This window comes from Lepus europaeus, chromosome 20, assembly GCF_033115175.1.
Source record: "Lepus europaeus isolate LE1 chromosome 20, mLepTim1.pri, whole genome shotgun sequence".
Lineage (NCBI taxonomy): Eukaryota > Metazoa > Chordata > Mammalia > Lagomorpha > Leporidae > Lepus > Lepus europaeus.
In genome coordinates, this window is record NC_084846.1 from 55,399,721 (window position 1) to 55,423,117 (window position 23,397).

At 42.1% G+C, this 23,397-nt stretch overlaps 1 protein-coding gene across 9 annotated transcripts in view; it reads left to right on the forward strand.

Annotated features, from left to right (window-relative positions):
- The first annotated feature begins 6,471 nt into the window (after positions 1-6,471).
- The window catches only part of MTERF1 (mitochondrial transcription termination factor 1), a 410,515-nt gene continuing 393,589 nt past the window's right edge, over positions 6,472-23,397 (forward strand). For 4 of the 9 annotated variants that reach the window (XM_062178072.1, XM_062178075.1, XM_062178073.1 and 1 more), the window contains exons 1-2: positions 6,472-6,546; positions 7,054-7,115. In XM_062178072.1, coding sequence (XP_062034056.1) covers positions 6,544-6,546; positions 7,054-7,115 — 65 coding nt within the window. In that variant the 5' untranslated portion in view covers positions 6,472-6,543. Of the gene's footprint in view, positions 6,576-7,053; positions 7,116-11,691; positions 16,105-23,397 lie in introns of those variants that run through there. The other 5 variants (XR_009864562.1, XR_009864561.1, XM_062178069.1 and 2 more) reach the window with 4 other exon arrangements.

Below are 23,397 nucleotides of genomic sequence, written 5' to 3' on the forward strand. Positions count from 1 at the left end.
AAACTAAAATTTAGATATTCAGAGGTTTAAAGGAAAAACAAGGGGGCTGGCGCTGTGGTGCAGCAGGTTAAAGCTCTGGCCAGTTCAAGACCCGGCTGCTCCAATTCTCATCCAGCTCTCTGCTATGGCCTGGGACAGCAGTAGAATATGGCCCGACTTGGGCCCCTGCACCTGTGTGGGAGACCCGGAAGAAGCTCCTGGCTCCTGGCTTCGGATCGGCGCAGTTCCGGCCGTTGCAGCCAATTGGGGAGTGAACCATCGGATGCAAAACCTCTCTCTCTCTCTCTCTCTCTTTCTCTCTCTCCCTCCTCTCTGTGTAACTTTGACTTTCAAGTAAAATAAATAAATCTTAAAAAAAAGGAAAAACAAGAAAAATAATGATGAAAGTACTAGAAGAAAATGAGTGACTTATCGATATATTTGAGGCAAAAAAGGGTTTTTAAGTGTGACAAATAAGTTGGTTTTTTTTTTTTTTTTTTGACAGGCAGAGTGGATAGTGAAAGAGAGAGAGAGAGAGAAAGGTCTTCCTTTGCTGTTGGTTCACCCTCCAATGGCCGCTGAGGCCGGCGCATTGCGCTGATTCAAAGCCAGGAGCCAGGTGCTTCTCCTGGTCTCCCATGTGGGTGCAGGGCCCAAGCACTTGGGCCATCCTCCACTGCCTTCCCGGGCCATAGCAGAGAGCTGGCCTGGAAGAGGGGCAACCGGGATAGAATCCGGCACCCCGACCGGGACTAGAACCCGGTGTGTCGGCACCGCAAGGCGGAGGATTAGCCTGTTAAGCCACGGCGCCGGCCGTGACAAATAAGTATAAACTCAAATGCAGTGGAGGTCAGGGGATAAGAGCATAGTTTCTTATTTATTTATTTATTTATTTATTTATTTTTTGGCATGCAGAGTTAAGACAGTGAGAGAGAGAGACAGAGAGAAGGTCTTCCTTCCATTGGTTCACTCCCCAAATGGCTGCCATGGCCGGCGCGCTGCACCGATCTGAAGCCAGGAGCCAGGTGCTTCTCCTGGTCTCCCATGCGGGTGCAGGGCCCAAGCATCTGGGCCATCCTCCACTGCCTTCCCGGGCCACAGCAGAGAGCTGGACTAGAAGAGGAGCAACCGGGACAGATTCCGGCACCCCAGCCGGGACTAGAACCCTAGTGAGCCGCGGTGCCGGCCAAGAGCAAGGTTTCTAGAAGCAACAGCCTGGGTTTAAATCCCTATTCAGATCCATATATAAACTTAGGATCTTGACAAAGTCACTGAATCCATCTAGGCCTTAGTTTTCTCATCTGCAAAAATATACCTACCTCATAGAGCTGAACAAAGAAAAGAATCATGTGTATGGAAATATTTTTGAAGGATATAAAACAAAAAGAACATAAATAAAATATAAGTAGTAGTTATTTCTCGCTGATGGAATTATGTGTGAATATTTTTGCCTCTTTGAAAAGGTTTTATTTTTTAAAAGTGAATTAAAATACATTTTTTCTCCCTGAATGTCAGCATTTTGCGATGACAATCACAGGTGCTGGAGCTCAACTTCTTGGATTCCAATGCTAGTTCCATTACTAAAATTACTACCCATGTGGGTTAACAAACTCAGCTACAATTATATGTGAGTAGTTCATTATACTTTAATGGAAGTGCCAGCAGACAACGGCCAGTGATCAGTCAGTGCTCAGTTCAGGAATGGCTTATACAATTTAAAAGGGCTGTAAAAGAGAAAAGGAAAAAAGAAAGAAAATGAACTTGAAACAGAGACAATATGTTGCCTGCAAAGCCTAGAATATTTACTATCTGACCTTTAATAGAAAAAGTTTGCTGACTATTGGATTACCATGTTTACTCTTTGGCTTTTTCTTTTTTTAAGATTTGTTTATTTGAAAGGCAGAGTTGAGAGAGAGAGAGAGAGAGAGAGAGAGAGAGAGAATCTTCTATCACTAGGTCACTCACCAAATAGCCACAACACATGGGGCTGGGCCGGGCTGAAGCCAGGAGCCTGGAACTACTTCCAGGTCCCCTACATGGGTGTCAGGGACTCAAGAACTTGGGCCATGTTTTGATGTTTTTTCAGGTGTATTAGCAAGGAGCTGGATCACAAGTGGAGCAGCCAGGACTTGAACTGGGGCTCATATGAGATGCCAGTGCCACAGGTGGCAGCTTAACCTTCTGCACCACCTCTGCTTTCTTTTTCAAATAAATTTGCAATTTAAAATTACCATTGTACAAATAACAAGGAACAAATATTTCAATGCGGAAATTTCAAAACATACTGTAAGTAGGCAGAGAGTTTTGGACAAAGAAGATTAAAATTTTTGGAAATCTATTTTCACTTTAGTTTAAATGCAGAGAGAGAAAGTATGTGCTTCCATCCGCTGACTCAGTCTGCAACTGTGCACAGCAGCTGGGGCTGAGCCAGGCCACAGTCAGAAGCCTGCGTCTCTCACATGGATGTCAGGGACCCAGCACTTGAGCTACTATCCGCTGCATCCCAGAGCAGGCACTAACAGGAAGCTGGATTGGAAGCGGAGCCTGGACTTGAACCAGACACTCCAGTGTGGGAACTAGGTGTCCCAAGCGGCATTTTAACCTCTGTGCCAAATGCTTGCCTTTGGACAAGGAAGAGTTTATTTCATTTTGTGAACTTTTTCTCCTCTGCTCTCTGGTGAGATAAACTTCTCTACCAGTGATTAAGACTCCACAATATTGGACTGAAGGCCTAGCGCTATGTGATCAAACAAGCCAAAAGATACTAACTCATGAGGCTGAATGAGCCCTCAAATGAGTCTCCTGTTTCTGTTGGCTGCCTGTGCTGCTGATGTGGATGATCCAGTTACCATGGGAACCTGGGGTCATACTGGGTCTGGAATCAGCAAAACTCCAGGACAGGTTCCAGTTCTTTGCCACAGACCCTTGTGGTAACGAGTGTGGGAGTAGGAAAGCTGACTCAGGGAGTCTTCCTTCTAGACCCTGGTGGGGCCCATTTCAGAGAAAAGAAAGTTGGCCAGAAGTAAAACCTTTAAAATTCCAAGGTTACAATTGTTTTTGGAAGGGGAGGATGTTGAGGTGGCTTTTTTGCTTGTTTGCAAACAAACCAAATGTTAACGACCTGACACTTTCTGGGTGACTTCACTGCTTTAATCAGCCTCCAGCCACGTGTGGACCTTTCATTTGTTTTCGTAGGCAAACAGAAGGTGCAGGCTATTATGGAGAACAGGGTAGAGACCTGACATTCCTCTCTCAGGGCCCTCAAGTGCCACTGCAGGAAGTTGGCAGGTCTGTCAGGGAAGCTGATGTTGGGGGTAGGGACACATTTGTCTTGAATACATGGTCTGTGGGTGGTGTTCTGTCCCTTAGGGGTGGAGGGGAGGGAACTGGTGGGCCACTTCCTTTTTGACCATAATTGGGTTTGCTGAGACGCAAACATGAGGAGTAGTCAAGCTCCCAGCTGAGGGTCTGCGGACTTCTGGACACAGCCAATCAGGCAGGCACATTTGGCAGCATAAACAGATCCTCAGTTAGGAGACGGCAGAGGCGACTGTGAATACAGCACAGATTCTGTGGCTGGACTTAACTTTTGGCCCAGCTCTTGAGTGTCTAAATCCAGTTTGAGAAGGGAGGGTTCCAGGGGCTAGTGCTGTGGAGTAGTGGGTAAAGCTGTTGCCTTCATTGCCAGCATCCTATATGAGCACTGGTTTGGGTCCTGGCTGCTCCACTTCTGATCCGTCTCTCTGTTATGGCCTGGGAAATTAGTAGAAGATGGCCCAGGTCCGTGGGCCCCTGTATCCGTGTGAGAGACCTGGAGGAAGCTCCTGGCTCCTGGTTTTGGATTGGCTCAGCTCCAGCAATTGTGGCCATCTGGAGAGTGAACCAGCAGAGGGAAGATTCTCTCTCTCTCTCTCTCTCTCTCTCCCTCTTTCTCTGCCTGCCTCTCTGTAAATTTGCCTTTCAAATAAATAAATAAATATTTTTTAAAAAGAAACAAAGAAGAGAGGGTTCAAGAGTCTCTGTGCTGCAACAGACCTTAGTAGTAAAAAAGGGGTTGGGTGAGGGAATTGCTCTGATACAGACTTTTGGATTTTTCCAAGGTAAGGTCATACAATATCACTATTGTTTCAGAAAATAAAAGGGCTTACAAAAGAGAAATAACATGTGACAATACACACTTAACATAAAAAGTTAACTTTGCCTTCATAAAAACCCAGCAAGATGAACAGCCTCTGGGAAAACTCCCCATCCACCATGTTGTGCTACTTCCTCTCATCCCAATTCCTCTTTGCTTCTTCATCTTTCTCTGTCTGCCTTTGTTCTTCTCCCTAATCCTAAGCCCTCCAATGTTTAAACCTCTTTCATTTTCTTAATAACATCTGCTCAGTAGAGACTTGGACCAGTTGTGGTCTTGGGGAAGTTAGATGGGGGGGGAGGGGAGAGCATGTAGAAGAGCAGATAGTTGGGCTAAGTGAGACCTATCACTGGACAAAAGGTCTAGGAAGGCAAGGGTTCTGTCTTGTTTCCTACTAGAAGCCCAAACTGAAAACAAAGCCTGTGATGTGCAGGTATTCAATAAATGTTCATGAACAAATGAAGAACATAGAGTTTCTACTCTAAAACGTCATAAATGACAACAAGGCAGTGCTCAGTGCTCTTCCTGGAGGCAATGTCAACATTTCAAACACCACTGTAGAATATGAGAAAAAAAAGTGATTGATAATATACCACCTATTACTATACTTTTATTGTTATTTATTCAGTATCTTATAATATGCATCTAAATATATTCACAATCAAATTGTTAGGTGGAATATATGGAACTTATTTTCAAAGAACCAGTGTCCTTTACCTACAAGATGTCACTAAAAACCAAGTGATATCTGCTCAGTAAGCCTGCAACATCTCTTGCTAATCAATGCTGCATGTCACTGAGTGAGGCAGATCCACTGCAAATCTGCTGACCACTGTGCACACAGTGATAATCTGTGACACTAGTCTTTAGAGAAGAGGAAGGATTCATTACTGCAAGGACGGCAGGAAATACAACTGAAATCTGTCTCCTTCATCAGGAGTGTGGGGAAAGTTATGCATGGGGTAGGAGAAAGCTGGTGGAAGGAATGCTGGTGAGGTAAGTTCTGATCAGAGGAGCTTGGACTCAGGTCCAAAACAGCTCTCCTAAGCAGGAACCAACTGTTACAACATAAGATGTGGAACTTTCAGGAAAGGAAGGGGGTAAATAAGAAGAGATTTTGAATTGGGGCATCAGGGGAAACCCAGTACAGGGGCAATCCAATCCTATAGCAAGCACAACAAAAAAGACTTACTGTTCAGAAGCTGTAAGACACGCATTCTCTTGATTCCCTTGCTGGCTCCTATTCTTAAGGTTTCAACGTTCTCTGTAAAATGATAACCACAGATACTTTTAAACTCTAAAGTTTAATGATTCTTGAAAAAACTTGTTTTATATTGCTTGTAAAGCAGTGTACATACACATATTCATACATTTTGTATGTATGAATAAGTCATTTCTAGTTGTTCAGGATTATTTTCCTACCCTGAGGAAGTGCAATAAATAGTTTCACTTATTAGATAGACTGATTATTAGTAATTCAAACTCCCCAAGGTAAATTTTTATTCTTAGAAACCAAGGGAACAGAAAATTAACTCAAAACAAGAGACAATGAACCAGATAGGGGCAATTTCAGAGAAAGAGTGAGAATTACACTTAATTGTTTCCTTGGTATAGAGACAAAATGAAGACTACTCTCTTAGGCTTCTGACTTTTTTTGTTGAAATCAAGAACACTCCCTTCCCCTACTCTCTCTTTTTCTAAAGATCAAACCAGCACTTTCTCTGGGAGGTGACCGGGCAGCTTTATGATTAATTCACTAATCTAGATATGAACTTTCCCTTGGAGGGCGCGGTAGGCTTGTCTTGAAGTGGAGCTCAGGCGCCCCCAGGATCACCATCACCCCATCACCGGCAGGTGAGGCCTAAGGTGACGCCCCTAAGGTGATGGACACTCATCCGCTGTGCAGGTTATCTCGGTTCCGTTCTTCACAAAGCCTACACTCGCCACAGTTTCAAAGGAGTCAGAACTGAATTCCAGTTGAAAGCAGGTGAGTCGGAACATGCTAGAACTGATTCCCCACATCCGCACTGAAGGATTTCCAAGATAGTTTATGAGAGAATACGGGACTGTTCACAGCGCGTTTCCTGCACCGAACGCTGAGGTGTGCATTCGCATGGCGGCAAAACCCACGCACCAGGTTAATAACAGCGGCTTTCTCCCTAGAAGAAGTGGACAGGCAGTGGATCCCCCACACTCCCAAACTCCATCGGGAGTGCGAGTCACCGCGCTCACAGCTGTCTCTTGGCGCCCCCTGCCGGGTCCTTTGCTCAGGCTACCGAGGGCGGAGGCACGGCCGCGCGGAGGCGGTGAGCTGCAACGTCATCTCTGTGAGCGGCCAGAGACCGGAAGTCCGTTCTCACCACTTCCGTCGCTCGTCTTGCTCTGGACGGGCGGAAGTAAAAGCCATCTACCGCTTATAGGAGCGGTTCATGGTGAGGTTTGAGTCTTGCTGCCGAAGTGGGTTGGTTACTTGTTCTTTGTCTTTAGCAGCAGGTCAGGGGGAGTCTGCTGTACAGCGCAGTCCCTTGCAGAGCTGCGCTCGAGGCAGGAAGAGGGCTGGAGCGATTCTCCCGTGATGGCTGTGGGTTTGAGTTGCACACTCGCCAGAGTGCCTGTCCTGTGCTTCAGCTGGCGAAGACAGGCGGCGCGCGTGCGGATTTTGTCATTTTAGAGAGAATTCCCGCCTTGCAGTTGCTGTGTGGGGGTTCAGTAACGCAGTGTTTATGAAACACTTATCCCTGGTTTCACAAAACATATTCCTGATTCCGCCTCTTTTTCACAAGGTGCACGGGCCTATGTCCGCAAGGTGCTTAGTTTACAGGAGATAGTACCTCTCGCGAGAACATTATGTAGTGTTAGCTGGGGGGTCCATCCGCATTCCGTATTACAAAGTCCTGACAATACTTGTCTTCTTTTCTTTTTTCAAATGCCATTTCTAGAGACAGCTGTTCTCCAGCCTTTCTGACGGGATGCAACGTACTCTTTCCTTAAGACAAATAAGGTGAGCAATGCATTGGTGTAAGATCTCCACACTTACTTGGTTTGCTAGGTCGAAAGACGACCACCCCGGAGCCAGTGGTCGGTCATTTCAGTTAGCAGGCCAGTTGTGGAGCAGAGGGTAACAGATCCTCTTTATTTTTAGACCTCCTAAGTCCGAGTACAGGGATTTTCCGCCTGTTTGTTCCGTTCGGACATTAGTCCTCGGGATAATGGTTTTGGTCGACGAGAAACAGCAATCTGAGAGAGAGATTGAAGTCAGTCATGGAGTTATTTTTAAAATTGGTTGAGGAAGTTGGTACTTTTTTTTAAAAAAGATTTATTTATTTATTTGAAAGTCAGAGTTACACAGAGAGAGGAGAGGCAGAAAGAGAGAGAGAGAGGGAGAAGAAGAGGGAGAGGGAGAGGGAGAGGAGCCTTCCATCCGCTGGTTGAATCTCCAATTGGCCTCAACGGCGGGAGCTGCGCTGATCCGAATCCAGAAGCAGGAGCTTCTTCCAGGTCTCCTACGCGTGTGCCGGGGCCCAAGGACTTGGGCCATCTTCTACTGCTTTCCTAGGCCATAGCAGAGAGCTGGATTGGAAGTGGAGCAGCCAGGTCTTGAACTGGCGCCCATATGGGATGCCAGGGCGTTAACCCACTGTGCCACAGCGCCGGCCCCAGTTGGTACTTCTTACCTTAGGCTGTTTAGATATTTATTCACCTTACTAGATGTTTAGGAGTATGCTGAGTGGAGCTCAGCTATTGTTGACATTTTTTGAAGTTTCTTTATTTGCGGTAAAAATTGAAAAATAGGTATAGGTAAAATATTTTTTCTGTTGCTGTTTGCACCCCTGGGCCTACTAATCTTTTTGTGTGTGTGTTGTGTGAAAAATAACACATATTCATTAAATAAAATCCCAATATTCCAGTAGTACCTGGCACATTCTCTGAGATACCAGTTATTCCACTACTTTTTCTGTGTATATTCATGCCCCCCCCCTTTTAAATATAAGTGATATTTTCCCATTCATACTGTTATGCAGTTCGTCACTTAAGATAACTTGCCTGTCGTTTTATTGCAATAGGAATGCCTCATTTTTTAGCATCTCTGTAATATTACATTGCACAAAGATATATACTTTATTAATTGTACTACTGCTGGCCACTTGGGGTTCTTTTTTGTGATAGCAAATAATGTTATGATGGGTATCTTCTTTCATAACAAATGTGTATTCTTTTCCCTTTATTTTCTTGGAGAATCTTCAAGAAGTGGGAATGCAGTATTATATATGAGCACTTAAGATTGATACATGGTGCCAAATTCCCCTCCAGTAAACAATATTTGGGAGTTTCCTGTTAACTTGTGTTCACCAACTGTTGATATTATTAGTTACCATTGACTTTAGGGTCAGCTGAGACCGCTGAAACCATTTTGGTTGTAAATTTATTGCATTTCAGTATTATAATCAGGACCAAGTTTCACTTACCAGTTCTAACCAATTTCAGCTTTTTTCTCCCTATGTAAACAGAATACTTATTTTATGATTTTTAGTGGTAGATTATTATAAAACAAATGATTCACACTAATAGTATTTTAGGTGAAATTGTCTTTTTGAGTGAGATCTTGTGCTATAGGTAGGCATCAGAGGGTGGTTCTTTCTAGAAAAAAAAAAAAGCTGGAATGGGCAAGGATGTTTAGGTCAGAGGATTTGCAGGCAATGATGTCAGATGGTGAGGTTTCAGAATAAGAGCAATAGCTGCAAAGGTAGTTAGAACTCAACAGTGAGGGCTTTGAAAGTCAGCCTGAAGGTTTTGCTCTCTGGAGGAGACCTACAATAGGTCTTTAATCAGAGAATGAGGAGCATAATCGCATCTTTATTTTACAAGAATCAATTGGTGGCAGTTTTGAGTGATTAATGTTAGAGAAGCAAGTTATAAGGCTAATACAGGCTTATATGATTATAATCATATAAAAGTTTATAATTTTATGTTTCATTTGTAAATGGTCAAGGAAATAATTGAGGTTTTAGTCACTTGCTGGAAGCTGGATGTTGTTAAGTGCTGCACAGACAGGTGCAGACAGCCCTGAGTTAGCTTTGTGTGATATGATGAAGGGGTGAGGAGAGTGGTAATGTACCATTTCAATGTTTACATGCCACCTCAGCACCGTTCCACATGTAATACAGAGGAATGAAGACTTGCGGGAGTGAGAATAACAAATAGTAGAGAGGTTGGGTTTCAGAGATGCTGAAAATAACTGATTCTGCTGACTGTGAGGTCGGAGAAGATGAAGGCAAAGCTCACTGTTAGATTTTTCTCTCAAGTTATTCTTAGGATGGTGAAAGTGATATCATTAGTCAGAGGAGTAGTTTGGGGGCTGGGAAATATAGTCAGATTTTGGGCATGTTAATTTATGTTGAGGTTAGTCCCATGGAGAATAAGTTTACACAAAGATGTAAAATCTACTTGTGACAGATTTAAGAGAAATCTTAAAAGATTTATTATTTTTTCATTGAGAATTTTGTGAAATATTTTCACTTAGTTTATCATTAGTAGAATTTCTGTTGAAAGTTCTGTGTTGAATGTTCAGCCTTGTTTATCATGATGCTGATACCATAAGAGGGTGAATGTATTGTCTGGAGGAGTAGTCTTTAAATTTTTTTGGTGTGTGCACTATCAATAAAAATTGTTTATAAATATACTTCCAATATGTTATATATTTATTTGTTGACTTTTCCATATCTTAACAGTACTGTTATATTGTGTACATTGTAAAACATATTTAAAAAGTGGAAAATTTTGAAGGCTGAGACAAATATAAATAATAGAGTTTTACTCCTTCTTTTCCCCGCATCCTGCTGGATTGATTTACACTGTTCTTTTAAAAAGCAGTGGTCAGCCAGAGGCCATGTTCTGTCCTGTTAACCAGTAGAGGTCACTCTTGAGCATCTGGAAAAGAGCAGCCTGTTGAGCTGTGTGCAAGGCAAAGAATATTTAGTCAGGGGATGTTATTTTTAAGTTCCTTAATTCATGCATTTTGGGAAGCATATGTGATATTATGGCGAAGTATAGTATAGTGAGCTCTGGAGGGCACAGATCAATCTAAAACGTGCCTCTGTTTTTGATGTTAACTTTTGAGTGTTTTGCATTTGAGGTGGACTGTTACTTGAGTCTGTATTTTGGAATCATTTCTCAATTATTACAGAATTTGTAGATTATGTGAGCCACAGGAAGGTTCTAAGCCTTCAGGAGTAATGCAAAGTTTTGTTAAAATTAGAGCAAGGGAAAGGATAGACACAAAAAGGCTTTCTTTGAAATTGATATTGAAGGAACTATTAGTGCTCAAAAATGTTAGTGGTGGATTGTAGCCATCTCTCTGTTTTCCTTTTTATGCTTAATTATGAGAGGGAATGAGGGAAATGCCTCCTCTGAGTAAGACTTCACTGTAAGTAATTAGAAATCAAGAGCTAAGTTTGTCACACTTACATATGCTGAAAAGGAGAAAAGAGTTTTTTTTTTTTTAATTGCATGTACTGTTACATGACTTAGACTGCAAGTGACTTACGAACAAATCCTTTGATAGGCTGAATAACTGAAGAAAACCTTTTCTGTTACTTTTCTCATAAAATATGTTCTATAAATGGAGATACCCAGTAGGTATGATTATAATCATATAAAAGTTTATAATTTTATACTTATTTGTAAATGATCAAGGAAATAATTGAGGTTTTAGTCACTTGCTGGAAGCTGGACGTTGTTAAGTGCTGCACAGACAGGAGCAGACAGCCCTGGGTTAGCCTTGTGTGATATGATGAAGGGGTGAGGAGAGTGGTAAACGTAACATTTTAATGTTTACATGCCACCTCAGCACCATTCCACATGTAATGGACTATGTAAATTATATAGCCCAACCAGATCATTTTGAAGATGAAGATGGGTTTGGAATTGCTGTTACACCAAAGGAGCAACTGGCTAGACTGAGTGAGATTGGGGTCAGGAACTGTGGACCAGAGGTTTATACAAGCCAAGAATTGCTCTATGATAGCAAAAGGGCATCATGATTCTGGAAAAAGCTATTTAAGATGGAAACTAGGTAGTCTGAGGTGTTGGTTTGCAGGTTGGGTTTAGAGTTTGAGAACCAGAGGCCAGAAACAAAGAAGTCTAGTTGTGGGCAGGGCAATGTCAAAGATCTGGGAATTTAGGAGATAAGACAGAAATGAAAGCATCAGTTTTTAGGAGTAAGCCAAATGTTTGGAAACCAGAGGTAGAGATGGACATTTGGTTTTGAGAGGCCAAGGTAGGCAAGGCCAAATTACAAGAGCAAGATAAAAGAAAGGATAATTTTGGGGCAGTGATGGTGACATCCTGCTTTTCCTTGTATTAAAAGTGGAGGCAACTTTGTGACCACAGATAATCAGTAGAAGCAATGAGCTAGGGAGTGAGTGGATGGCTTATTTGTCACCACAGCACCAGAAGAGCTGTAGGTATAAGTATTTTTTTATTGAAATAACCATGGTGCTTGCAGGGTCACAGAATAGTATTTTAGCTGTTTAACACATGCATTTATACAATATAATATGTTTTGTTTTATTATGCAGCATTCCAAAGGGTTTGGCTCCGTGACCATTATGGCATCAAGAAACCTCTGGTATATGAGAACTAATTTTCTCTTTGGTTCAAGATGTTGGATGATTCCATTTTCAGTAGAATTTCTCTTTAAATCCATTTCATTGAGGCATTTTAGTGTAAAGTGTCATAATGGAGACAGCCAGCCTTTGGAGAATGAGGACCTACTGAACAACTTACTCACGATGGGAGTAGACATTGACATGGCAAAGAAACGACAGCCTGGAGTCTTTAATAGGATGGTTACTAATGAGCAGGACCTGAAGATGTTCCTTCTCTCCAAGGGAGCTAGCAAAGAAGTGATAGCTAGCATCATATCACGATATCCACGGGCCATCACACGCACTCCTGACAGTCTTTCAAAACGGTGGGATATATGGAGGAAGATTATGACATCAGACCTTGAAATTGTACATATTTTGGAACGTTCTCCTGAATCCTTTTTTCGCTCCAATAACAACCTAAACTTAGAGAATAATATAAAGTTCCTGTACTCAGTTGGATTGACCCGCAAATGCCTTTGTCGATTGTTGACTAATGCCCCTCGTACCTTCTCCAATAGCCTTGAACTGAATAAACAGATGATTAAACTTTTACAGGAAGTCTGTTTGTCCTTGGGTCACAATGATCCTGCAGATTTTGTCAGGAAGATAATTTCTAAAAATCCTTTCATCTTAATTCAGAGCACCAAGCGGGTGAAAGCTAACATTGAATTTTTACAGTCAACTTTCAACTTGAATGGTGAGGAACTGCTGGTTCTGATATGTGGTCCAGGAGCTGAAATCCTAGACCTCTCCAATGACTATGCCAAAAGAAACTACACAAATATCAAAGAGAAGCTGTTTTCTCTTGGATGTACTGAAGAAGAGGTACAGAAGTTTGTCTTAAGCTATCCTGATATGATTTTCTTGACAGAGAAAAAGTTTAATGCTAAAATAGACTGCCTCATAGAAGAAAAAATTAGCATTTCACAAATAATTGAAAATCCTCGAGTTCTAGATTCAAGCATAAGTACTTTACAAAGCCGAATCAAAGAACTGATACACGCTGGCTATGACTTGAGAACATCAAATATCAATCTTCTGTCTTGGAGTCAGAAAAGATATAAAGCTAAATTGAAAAAGTTAAATGGATAGAATGCTGGGGAATTTTCAAAGTCTTTTACTATAATTTCATTTTGAATATGGACTTTTTAAAAAGGAGAGATATGGTGTATTAATCACAGACACATAATGATCCTATGCATACTTTGTATTGTAGGTTCATAAAAATTCATGGTTGGTATGCTCAGATATGAAATGCAACATCCCATCATGAGATACAGGCCATGGCTGCCATGAAGTGGAAGTTCCTGATGGAGTGCTTAACAGAACAATGTATAGAAAGAAAGTACAAAGTAAACTTTTGTCATTTTCTGTATAGATTGAAAAATTGACAGGTTCCTTTAGGTAGTTTAGTATTCTCTCATAATTTTGAGTGACAGCTTGTTTCTTCTGTTATGTGCCTAATTATGGCTCATCTTCAAAGTTTAATGCCAGTAAAAATTGTAAAAATATGACAAAATAGGTATTTTTCATCCCACATTCTCCATTGCACCCACCAGTGTACATCTTCCCACTCCTTACCCACCACAATTTACTGTGGATACATCCTGATTTCTTTAAAAATACAAGAGTAATTGTGGTAGGCAGAATAATGGCAGCATAAAAATTTCAATATCTTAATCCCTAGAAACCGTGAATATGTTATGTTACATTGAAGACGTGATTAAGTTAAAATGTTACTCGATTTGGGAGACTTGAGATGGGGAGTTTATTTGGTGGGCTAGTGTAATCGTTTGGATCCTTAAAAGAAAAAAGGCAAAAGGAGACAGTGATGTGATAGAAGAAAGGTCCACTACTTTTTTTTTTTTTTTAAGATTCTTTTTTTTGAAAGTCAGAGCCACACAGAGAGAGGAGAGGCACAGGCACAGGCACAGGCACAGGGAGGTCTTCCATCTGATGGTTCACTCCCCAGTTGGCTGCAACGGCCAGAGCTGTGCTGATCTGAAGCCAGGAGCCAGGTGCTTCCTCCAGGTCTCCCACGTGGGTGCAGGGGCCCAAGCACTTGGGCTATCTTCTACTGCTTTCTCAGGCCACAGCAGAGAGCTGGATTAGAAGTGGAACAGCCAGGTCTTGAACCGGCGCCCATATTGGGATACCAACGCTTCAGGCCAGGGTGTTAACCCGCTGCGCCATAGCGCCAGCCCCATGATTTTGGTTATTTTCTAGAGGCATTTTTTTTCTAGATGTAAACGTTGAATTAAGTTATCTAATGGTGCTCAGTCTTTTTTATTTTTTTTAAGATTTTTATTTTATTTATTTGAAAGAGTTAACGGAGAGAGAAGGAGAGAGAAAGAGAGAGAGGTCTTACATCTGGTTCACTCCCCAGTTGGCTGCAATGGCTGGAGCAATGCAGATCTGAAGCCAGGAGCCAGGATCTTCTGGGTCTTCTCACATGGGTGCAGGGGCCCAAAGACTTGGGGCATCTTCTGCTGCTTTCCCAGTCCATAGCAGAGAGCTGGATCAGAAGTAGAGCTGCTGTGACTTGAACCGGTGCCCATATGGGATGCCGGCACTGAGGTGGCAGCTTTACATGCTACACCACAGTGCTAGCCCCTGTGCTCAGTCTTAAACCTTATTTGCTTTCAGTGATGCCTCAAAAAAAAAAAAAAAAAAAAAAAGCCTGTTAGTGATAGAAGCAAAATGCTTGCCTTCCTAAGGTTATTTGTATATTCATTGTTATTTGTATATTCATTGTTATTTGTATATTCATTGTTATTTGTATATTCATTGATATTTTTATTATACTTATCTCTTGAGCTTTGAGATCATTTCTTTAGAGTGCTATATCTGGAAAAAATCTGTAACTCTAACTTTGCTTAAATATTTTACCTTCACTGAACTTGTTTTCTCATCTGTAAGACTGAAAATTGATCTTCCAGTGCTGGTAGGATTAAAATGATAACAGGGTCAGTTCCTTGCACATAGTACTCATAGCTATTTATTCAATGGTAGTGGTAATACAAAGTAACAATAGTATTTTACCAGTTTTCTTGATAGGTAATTCATGTGCCATGCGTTTCACCCTTTTAAATACACATTTCCTTTTTAAAAATGTTGACAGGGGTACAACCATTGTCCCAGTCTAATTTTAGAACATGTGCTTCCCCCCCCCCCCAAATAATTGGTGCCTGTTAACAGTCAATTTCCGTTATTTCCCTCCTACTCTGGGTAGTCCTAAGCAAAGTGACTGTATCTTCTTAAATATGCATATTCTGGACATATCATTTAAATGGACTCATGCAATATGTGGTCTTTTGAGTCTGACTTTTTTCAGTGAGCCTAATGTTTTCAAGGTTCATCCATGTGGCATATATCACCAATGACTCTTATTTGCGAAATAATATTCCATTGTATGGATATGGTAGTAATGGGAATAAATTTTCTTGTTGTAGTTAAAAACTCATGCTTCTTTAAGTCTTCTGAATTGTAGAGTATTTTCTGAGGTATTGCTTTGGACTCTTAAGTTAATAAAGAACTCGAGAGAGATAGGCGGAGTCAGCACATTTTGAGACTGTTACCTGGGCTGTAGAGAAATAGTGTAACCAACAGTAGTTGCAAGTGCCCACGGAGACTGGGCAAACAGAGTAGAATAAAGCACTTGACTGCTGGGTGGTGGGGGTTGGGGAAGGGACAACTTGGGAGAAACAAGTGGATGATGCCTGTCAGGTAAGATTGACATGTCGTACTTTAAGGTTTGAGTCTGATTGAGGCATAGTCAATTCTTTATTTTAAAAATTGAATTGGGGACTAACTTTGTGGTATAATGAGTTAAGCTGCTGCCTGTAATGCCAGCATTCCATATGGCTGCCAATTGGAGTCCCAGCTGCTCTGCTTCTGATCCAGCTTCCTGTTGATGTGCCTGGGAAAGCAATGGAAAATGGCCCAAGTGCTTGGGCCCCTTCACCCATGTGGGAGCCCCGGAGGAAGCTCTTGGCTCCTGGCTCTTGGCTTCTTACTAACTCCTGGTCCACCCTGGCCGTTGCAGCCATTTAGGGGAGTGAACCAGCAGATAGAAGATCTCTCTTTCTCTCTCTCTCTCTCTCTTTCTCTCTCTCCCTATGTAACTGTGCCTTTAAAATAAATAAAATAAATCTTAAAAATTGAATTGTAAACATTTTTTGTAATTAGTGAAAAGAAAAATCTGTGTTTATAATGAGAAAAATGTAAAACCACACAAAAGCGTTACAATCTTACTCCTCAGAGAGAACATTTTGGTGATCCTGTTTTTCCTGTGCAGAATATAGCTATACATGGATAAAATATTAATAGCTTTGTAACATATATGAGGATAATTTACCAGGTTTGTGGAAAATGGAGTTAAAACATAATGTAAATTTTCTATGAACTTTTGGAAATAGCCACATATATTTGAGATCAAACTGTATTTTATTTTCTTTTTTTAAAGATTTATTTATTTATTTTTTATTTGAAAGAGTTACAGAGAGAGGTACAGACAGAGAGAGAGGTCTTCCATCCACTGGTTCATTCCACAGATGGCTGCAACAGCTGGAGCTGCACCGATCTGAAGCCAAGAGCCAGGAGCTTCTGGGTCTCTCACGTGGGTGCAGGGGCCCAAGCACTTGGGCATCTTCTACTGTTTTCCCAGGGCATAGCAGAGAGCTGGATCGGAAGAGCAGCAGCCGGGACTAGAACTGGTGCCCATATGGGATGCCCTGAAAGGCCAGGGCTTTAACCTGCTGCTCTACAGCACCGGCCCCCAAACTATATTTTATAAATTGCTTTTCTTAATATATCTGACATATTAAGTATTCTTTAGTAATTAGTTACAGAATTATTTACCTGTAGCTTGGTTTTTAATGATTGCATGAAATTTTATGATTTGGATAATTTCTCTAGTTTGTATATTAACAGTTGACCAGAGCAAGTAAGTTTGAGTGTATTAATATTTTTAGACAGTTCTGCCTGTATTATTTCAGTATTCCATAGTGTTATGTATTCTACTTTTTTCCATCTTTGATATACTTTTTATTAGAGTGCAAGTTTCCCCCATCTGCAGGCTTGCTACTCAAATGCCTGCAATGACTAGAGCTGGACTGAGGCCAGAGCCTGGAGCCAGGAACCTAATCCAAGTCCCTCGTATGGGTAGCAGGGGCCTAAATCTTGAGCCATCATTTGCTGCCTCCCAGGGTGCACGTGAGCAGGAAGTTGGGCTCAAACCCTAGCACACTGGTATGGGATACAGTTGTCCCAAGTGGCCAACATTCACCCCTGATAGATTTATAAATTAAAATTTTGCTCTAGAAAATGTAAATGATAAAGAATACTGCATTTTGCTGTTCTTCAAATGTCAGATGGGTCCATGAAACTTTGTTTAAAAAAAAAAAAAACAAAAACTGTACACTCTAAATTACTGGCATAAACTTGAGAAATTTCTGATAACTCTAAGAAGTTGGGACAGTATCAAAGATTAAAAAGGTAAATGTTTTTTCCGTGTGCATTTAACAGGTAGAAATAAAAATGAGTAAGTATATATTATAAAAGCATTTATTGGGCCGGCGCTGCGGTTCACTAGGGTAATCCTCCGCCTGCGGTGCCAGCACCCCAGGTTCTAGTCCTGATTGGGGCGCTGGATTCTGTCCCGGTTGCTCCTCTTCCAGTCCAGCTCTCTGCTGTGGCCCGAGAGTGCAGTGGAGGATGGCCCAGGTCCTTGGGCCCTGTACCTGCATGGGAGACCAGGAGGAAGCACCTGGCTCCTGCCATCGAATCAGCACAGCGCGCCAGCCGCAATGTGCTGGCTGTAGCGGCCACTTGGGGGATGAACCAACGGAAAAAGGAAGACCTTTCTCTCTCTCTCTCTCTCTCTCTCTCTCTCTCTCTCTCTCTCACTGTCTAACTCTGCCTGTCAAAAAAAAACAAAAAAACATTTATTGGATTTTTTAGTAATCTCCTGGAATATTTCTAAGGCTAGGAGTAAGTACATGGTCTGACTGAATATCCAATCATATGTTTTCATGTAAAAATACCTGGAAATTGGCTCTCTTCATGTTAGACTGTAATGTCCCATATTCCATAGCCAGAATGATCTAGTGGAGATCTAGGAGAGAATCTGCTGATGGCAGGACCTAGCTACAAACTCTGTGGGGATGAGGCCCTGGGTCTGATGGGCCACCAAGTAGCTTGGGAGATAGGTGCTCTAGACTGGCCAGCATATCCCTAACTGAGACTGTTCATTACTCCCTAATTTATTCCTCAGTACCTCAGGAACCTGGTGCAGGACCAAGCGTTGATAGGATCCATTTTGAGGAGTTGGGGAAGGCACCAGGTCATCTATATTTTGCTCATTTTCATTTATCCTTTAATAATCCAGAATCATCGTGAAAACCTTTGAACAATACAAAAAAAAAAAAAGTCTCAGCTAACCTATTTATAATGAGGTTGAGGAATCATCCTTTTGCTGTTAGTTCACAAAGGGTTTGTTTTTTTTTTTTTCACTTATTTAAATCAGGGATGATTTAATCTAAAATTCATCTGTTAATCCTTAATATGATATCAGTGGGTTTCTTCATATCATCCTTTGTTTTATTAAAGTAAAACTCGTGCAATATTCAATTTACTTTGAATTCTTCATAAGAAGGATTGGACTGTGGGTCTTACCCTGCTCCATTTTATTGTGAAAGTTTTTGTAGGTAGGTTCTTTGTTTAGGGGGAGGAAAATAGCCACTTTGTCAGATTTTTGGTTAAGTGTTGTACTATCCTCGCAAAATTAATTTGGAAGCTTACTATTTTTATCCTTAGACTTTGGAACTGTTTGAAAATGGTGAGAATTATCAGTTCCTTTGAAGTTTGGCAGAAATTGCCTGGAAAATCATCTAGGCCTGGTATCTTGCTCAGGATAGATCATGGACAGTAATTGAAAGTTGTGGGGCCAGCACCTGCAGTGCCAGCATTCCACATGGGCACCGGTTCGATTCCTGGCTGCTCCACTTCTGATCCAGCTCTCTACTATGGCCTGGGAAAGCAGTAGAAGATGCCCCAAGTCCTTGGGCCCCTGCACCTGTGTGGGAGACCTGGAAGAAGCTCCTGGCTCCTGGCTTCAGATAGGCGCAGCTCTGGCCATTGCAGCCATTTGGGGAGTGAACCATCGGATGGAAGACCTCTCTCTCTCTCTCTCTCTCTGTCTCTGTCTCTGTCTCTGTCTCTCTGTCTCTCTGTCTCTGCCTGCCTGCCTCTGCCTCTCTGTAAATCTGCCTTTCAAATAAATAAATAAATGTTTTAAAAGTGTGAAGACTTAGAGGCTTTTGTCTCTTTTTTGGTAAATATAAAGCTTTCTCCTAGGTAGTGCAATAGCATGGATGAATCTCAGAATATTAAGCTGAATTAGAAAAGTCAGACTAAGAACTATCTGTATAATTCCTTTTATATATAAATTCTAGAAGATGCTGACCTGTAGGGACAGAAAGGCAGTCAGTGGTTAGTGAGATGAGGATGGCCAAGGAGGGACTACCAAGGACCATAAGGAAACATTTTGAGAGTGCCGTAGATATTCATCATCTTAATTATGATGTTTTCATGTGTACATATGTCAACTGTCAAATGATATGTTTAATTTTTTGTATGTTATGAATGATTGTCATTTTATGAAAAAATATTGGAAAGAGAGCAAGAGAGACCAACTTGGCATCTGCTGGTCCACTCTAAATGCCTGCAACAGCCAGGGCTGGGCCAGGCTGAAGCCAGGGGCCTGGAACTCAACCCAGGTTTCCCATCACCTGCCGTCTCCCAGGGTATGAATTAGCAGAAAGCTGGAAAGAAGAGCAAAACTGGGACTCGAACCCAGGGACTTCAAGATGGGATGAGGGCACCCAAGGGGGAACCTAACCTCTGTGCCAAACACACCCCTGTATGTTTTTATTTATTTTATTTTATTTTTATTTTTATTTATTTATTTTTTTGACAGAGTGGACAGTGAGAGAGAGAGACAGATAGAAAGGTCTTCCTTTTGCTGTTGGTTCACCCTCCAATGGCCGCTGTGGCCAGCGCACCGCGCTAATCCGAAGCCAGGAGCCAGGTGCTTCTCCTGGTCTCCCATGGGGTATAGGGCCCAAGCACTTGGGCCATCCTCCACTGCACTCCCAGGCCACAGCAGAGAGCTGGCCTGGAAGAGGGGCAACCGGGACTAAAACTTGGTGTGCCGGTGCCGCAAGGCGGAGGATTAGCCTAGTGAGCTGCTGCGCCAGCCCCCTGTATGTTTTTAATGTGTGGAATGTAGTATACTTTAGTTATTCCATGGTAAAGTTGAACAATATGCCCATTGAACACTGATTTGAAAAGTCATCTTTACCTGACACCAAATTTTCACATCTGTATGTGTATATTTCTAGGCTCTCTTCAACTCTGTTAAATCTTTGACTTTATGTGAGTGTACTTCAAAAAAGTTTGTGGAAAGTGAAATTAAAATATAAGTTTTGGGGCCAGTGTTGTGGTGCAGCTGGTTAAGCCACTGCTTTTTGTTTTGTTTTGTTTTGTTTTCCGGGCAGCAGGCGCTCTGCCTCGGCCGCGGCGGTGATGCCGACTCCAGTCAGCTCGCGTGGCCACCTCAGGTAGCTGCCACCCCAGGTAGCTGCCACCCCGCGCCCCTCGGGTCCCGGGAACCCAGCCCCGCCCAGCCCTGCAGGAGGTACGCGCCGAGGGGCGGGGCTGCCCTGTACCTGCGCCAAGCCACTGCTTTTGATGCCTGCATCTCATATCAGACTGCCAGTTCAACTCTTGGCTGTTCCACTTCTGATCCAGCTTCCTGCTAATGCACCTGAGAAGGTGGTGGATGATGGCTCAAGTACTCCCACCCATGTGGGAGACCTCGATGTATTTCCTGGTTCCTGCCTTTGGCTTTGTCCAGCCCTGGCTGTTGCACCCATTTGGGGAGTGAACCAGCAGTTGCAATATCTCTGTCTCCCTCTCTGACGTTCAATCTTTCAAATAAATTTTTTTTAAAGAAACCTTTAAAATTTGTTTATTTTTGTATAAAAAGCATTTGAGATCCATGTGTAGCTTTATCATAATACCGCCTTTTCCATGAATTCTTTGAAGGCCCCTTATATTTATGTATAGATATAGAGAATTAAGCAATATATGTTTTCAGTAAAAGAGTAAAGAGGACTGGGAAGCCGTCTGGAAAGAGTATTGATGAATTCATCCTCATATACTAGTTTAAACTCCAGATGGAGCAGTCCTGAGCCCTGAGCCGGTCAAGCCCCTGCCTTGCCCTTACTCAAGTCGGGCCAGGGCATGAAACAGACATCGTGTCTAATATCAACATATTTTCATTCTAGAGAGCTTCTGCTCCAGGCTGGGACCCATGGGCTGGAATTCACCAAGAGAACAGCTGCCCCTGCAGCTGTTGCCTTATCCAGCTCATGGGTAGAGTTGGGCTAGGACCTTTCTGCCACAAGAAAACAAGGGCTTTTGTGAGGTCCCATGCCTTGGCAAGAACTGATCTGTTTCTTCTTTGTGAAAACCGGATTACTGCTCTGGGCAGGCGCACTCAGCCTTTTCTAAGGATAGGATACACGGACCCAAGTTAGAGGCATTTCTTTCTTCTGGCTTCCCTGCAGGTAGGGAGTATTGGTTGTTATATTGCAGCCTAACTGAGGTTTCTGTAACACAATTAACACATAGGTCAGCATCGCTGCACTCTGTAGCATGTATTTGAAGGTACCACTCAGACTTCTTCAGAAAGTCTGCATTTCCTGACTGAAACTATAACTGCATTCAGTAGATGCACAATGCATATGGCTCTAGCTTACTGAATTAACTCAGTGTGACAAACTATTTACAGAATTGAAAACTATAGTTAATAACTAATTGAAAAATAATTATGTCAGTTATGTGTAATAGATAAAAGAGTTAAAATCAGTTCCTAATCACAGAACTTCATGAACTGCAGGAGGAACAGCATACAGAGGCTTGGTTGTACAGTTTTCTCCCTCCTTCCCTCCTTCCTTTCCTACGTCTCTCCCTCCTTCCCTTCCTAAATTTATTTCATTGGGAAACTCTGCAAGACATTGGCGTAGGCAAAGAGTTCTTGGACAAGACCCCACATGCACAGGCAATGAAAGCCAAAGTTGACACATGAGATTACATCAAATTGAGAAGCTTCTGCACTGCAAAAGAAACACTCAAGTGAGAGGCCCCTGACAGAATGGGAGATATTATTTGCAAACTATGCAACTGATAAAAGATTAATATCCAGATTATATAAAGAGCTCAAGAAACTCAACAACAAAACAATGCATTTAAGAAATCTGCAAAGGACTTAAACATATTTTTCAAAAGAGGAAGTCCAAATGTCCAACAGACACAAGAAAAAATGCTCAGGATCACTAACCATCAGAGAAATTCAAATCAAAACCACAATAATGTTTTACCATATGAAAGAATGACCTATACCCCCATGTTTATTGCAGCTCAATTCACAATAGCTAAGATATGGAATCAACCCAGATTTCCATCAGCTGAAGACTGGATAAAGAAATTATGGGATATGTACACCATGGAATACTACACAGTGGTAAAAAAAAAATGAAATCCTCTCATTTGCAATAAAATGGATGTAACTGAAAAACATACTTTATGAAATAAGCCAGTCCCAGAAGGACAAATACCGTATGTTCTCCCTGATCTGTGCTAGCTAATAGAGTACCTAAAATGTAATAAATAGAAGTGAAATTGATACTTTGAGGGGCAATGACTTTGAACAGCCCTTGTTTTAACTATTGGAGAACAGGTTTTTTTTTCTTTTCATACTATTTGTTGAACTCTTTACTTAGTATAGAGTTAATCTTACATTTATAAAGTTAATTAAAAATCAATCTTAGTAACAAATAAGAATGAGAGGGGCCGGCACAGTGGCGCACTAGATTAATCCTACGTCTGCAGCACCAACATCCCACATGGGCGCCAGGTTCTAGTCCTGGTTGCTCTTCTTCCAGTCCAGCTCTCTGCTGTGGCCGGGGAAGGCAGTGGAGGATGGCCCAAGTGCTTGGGCCCTGCACCTGCATGGGAGACCAGGAAGAAGCACCTGACTCCTGGCTTCGGATCGGTGTAGCTCCAGCTATAGTGGCCATTTGGGGAGTGAACCCATGGAAGGAAGACCTTTCTCTCTCTCTCTCTCTCTCTCTCTCTCTCTCTCTGTAACTCTACCTGTCAAATAAATAAGAAAAAAAAATAAGAATGGGAATAGGAGAGGGAAGAGGAAGAAGGGTGGTAAGAATCACTGTGTTCCTAAATTTGTATTTATGAAATGCACTTATACCTTAAATAAAATATTTCTGGGTAAAAATAAATATTTATTTCATTTATTTGAAAGAGTTACAGAGAGAGAGGGATATAGAGAGGTCTTTCATCTGTTCTTTCCCCAAATGGCTGCAGTGGCTGGGGCCGGGCCAGACCAAAGCCAGGAGCCTGAAGTTTCTTCCAGGTCTCCCTCATGAGTGCAGGGGCCCAAGCACTTTGGCCATCCTCTGCTGCTTTCCCAGGCACATTAGCAGGAAGCTGGATAGGAACTGGAGGTGGGAATCCAACTGGCACACCAATGTGGGATGTGGGCATCCCAAG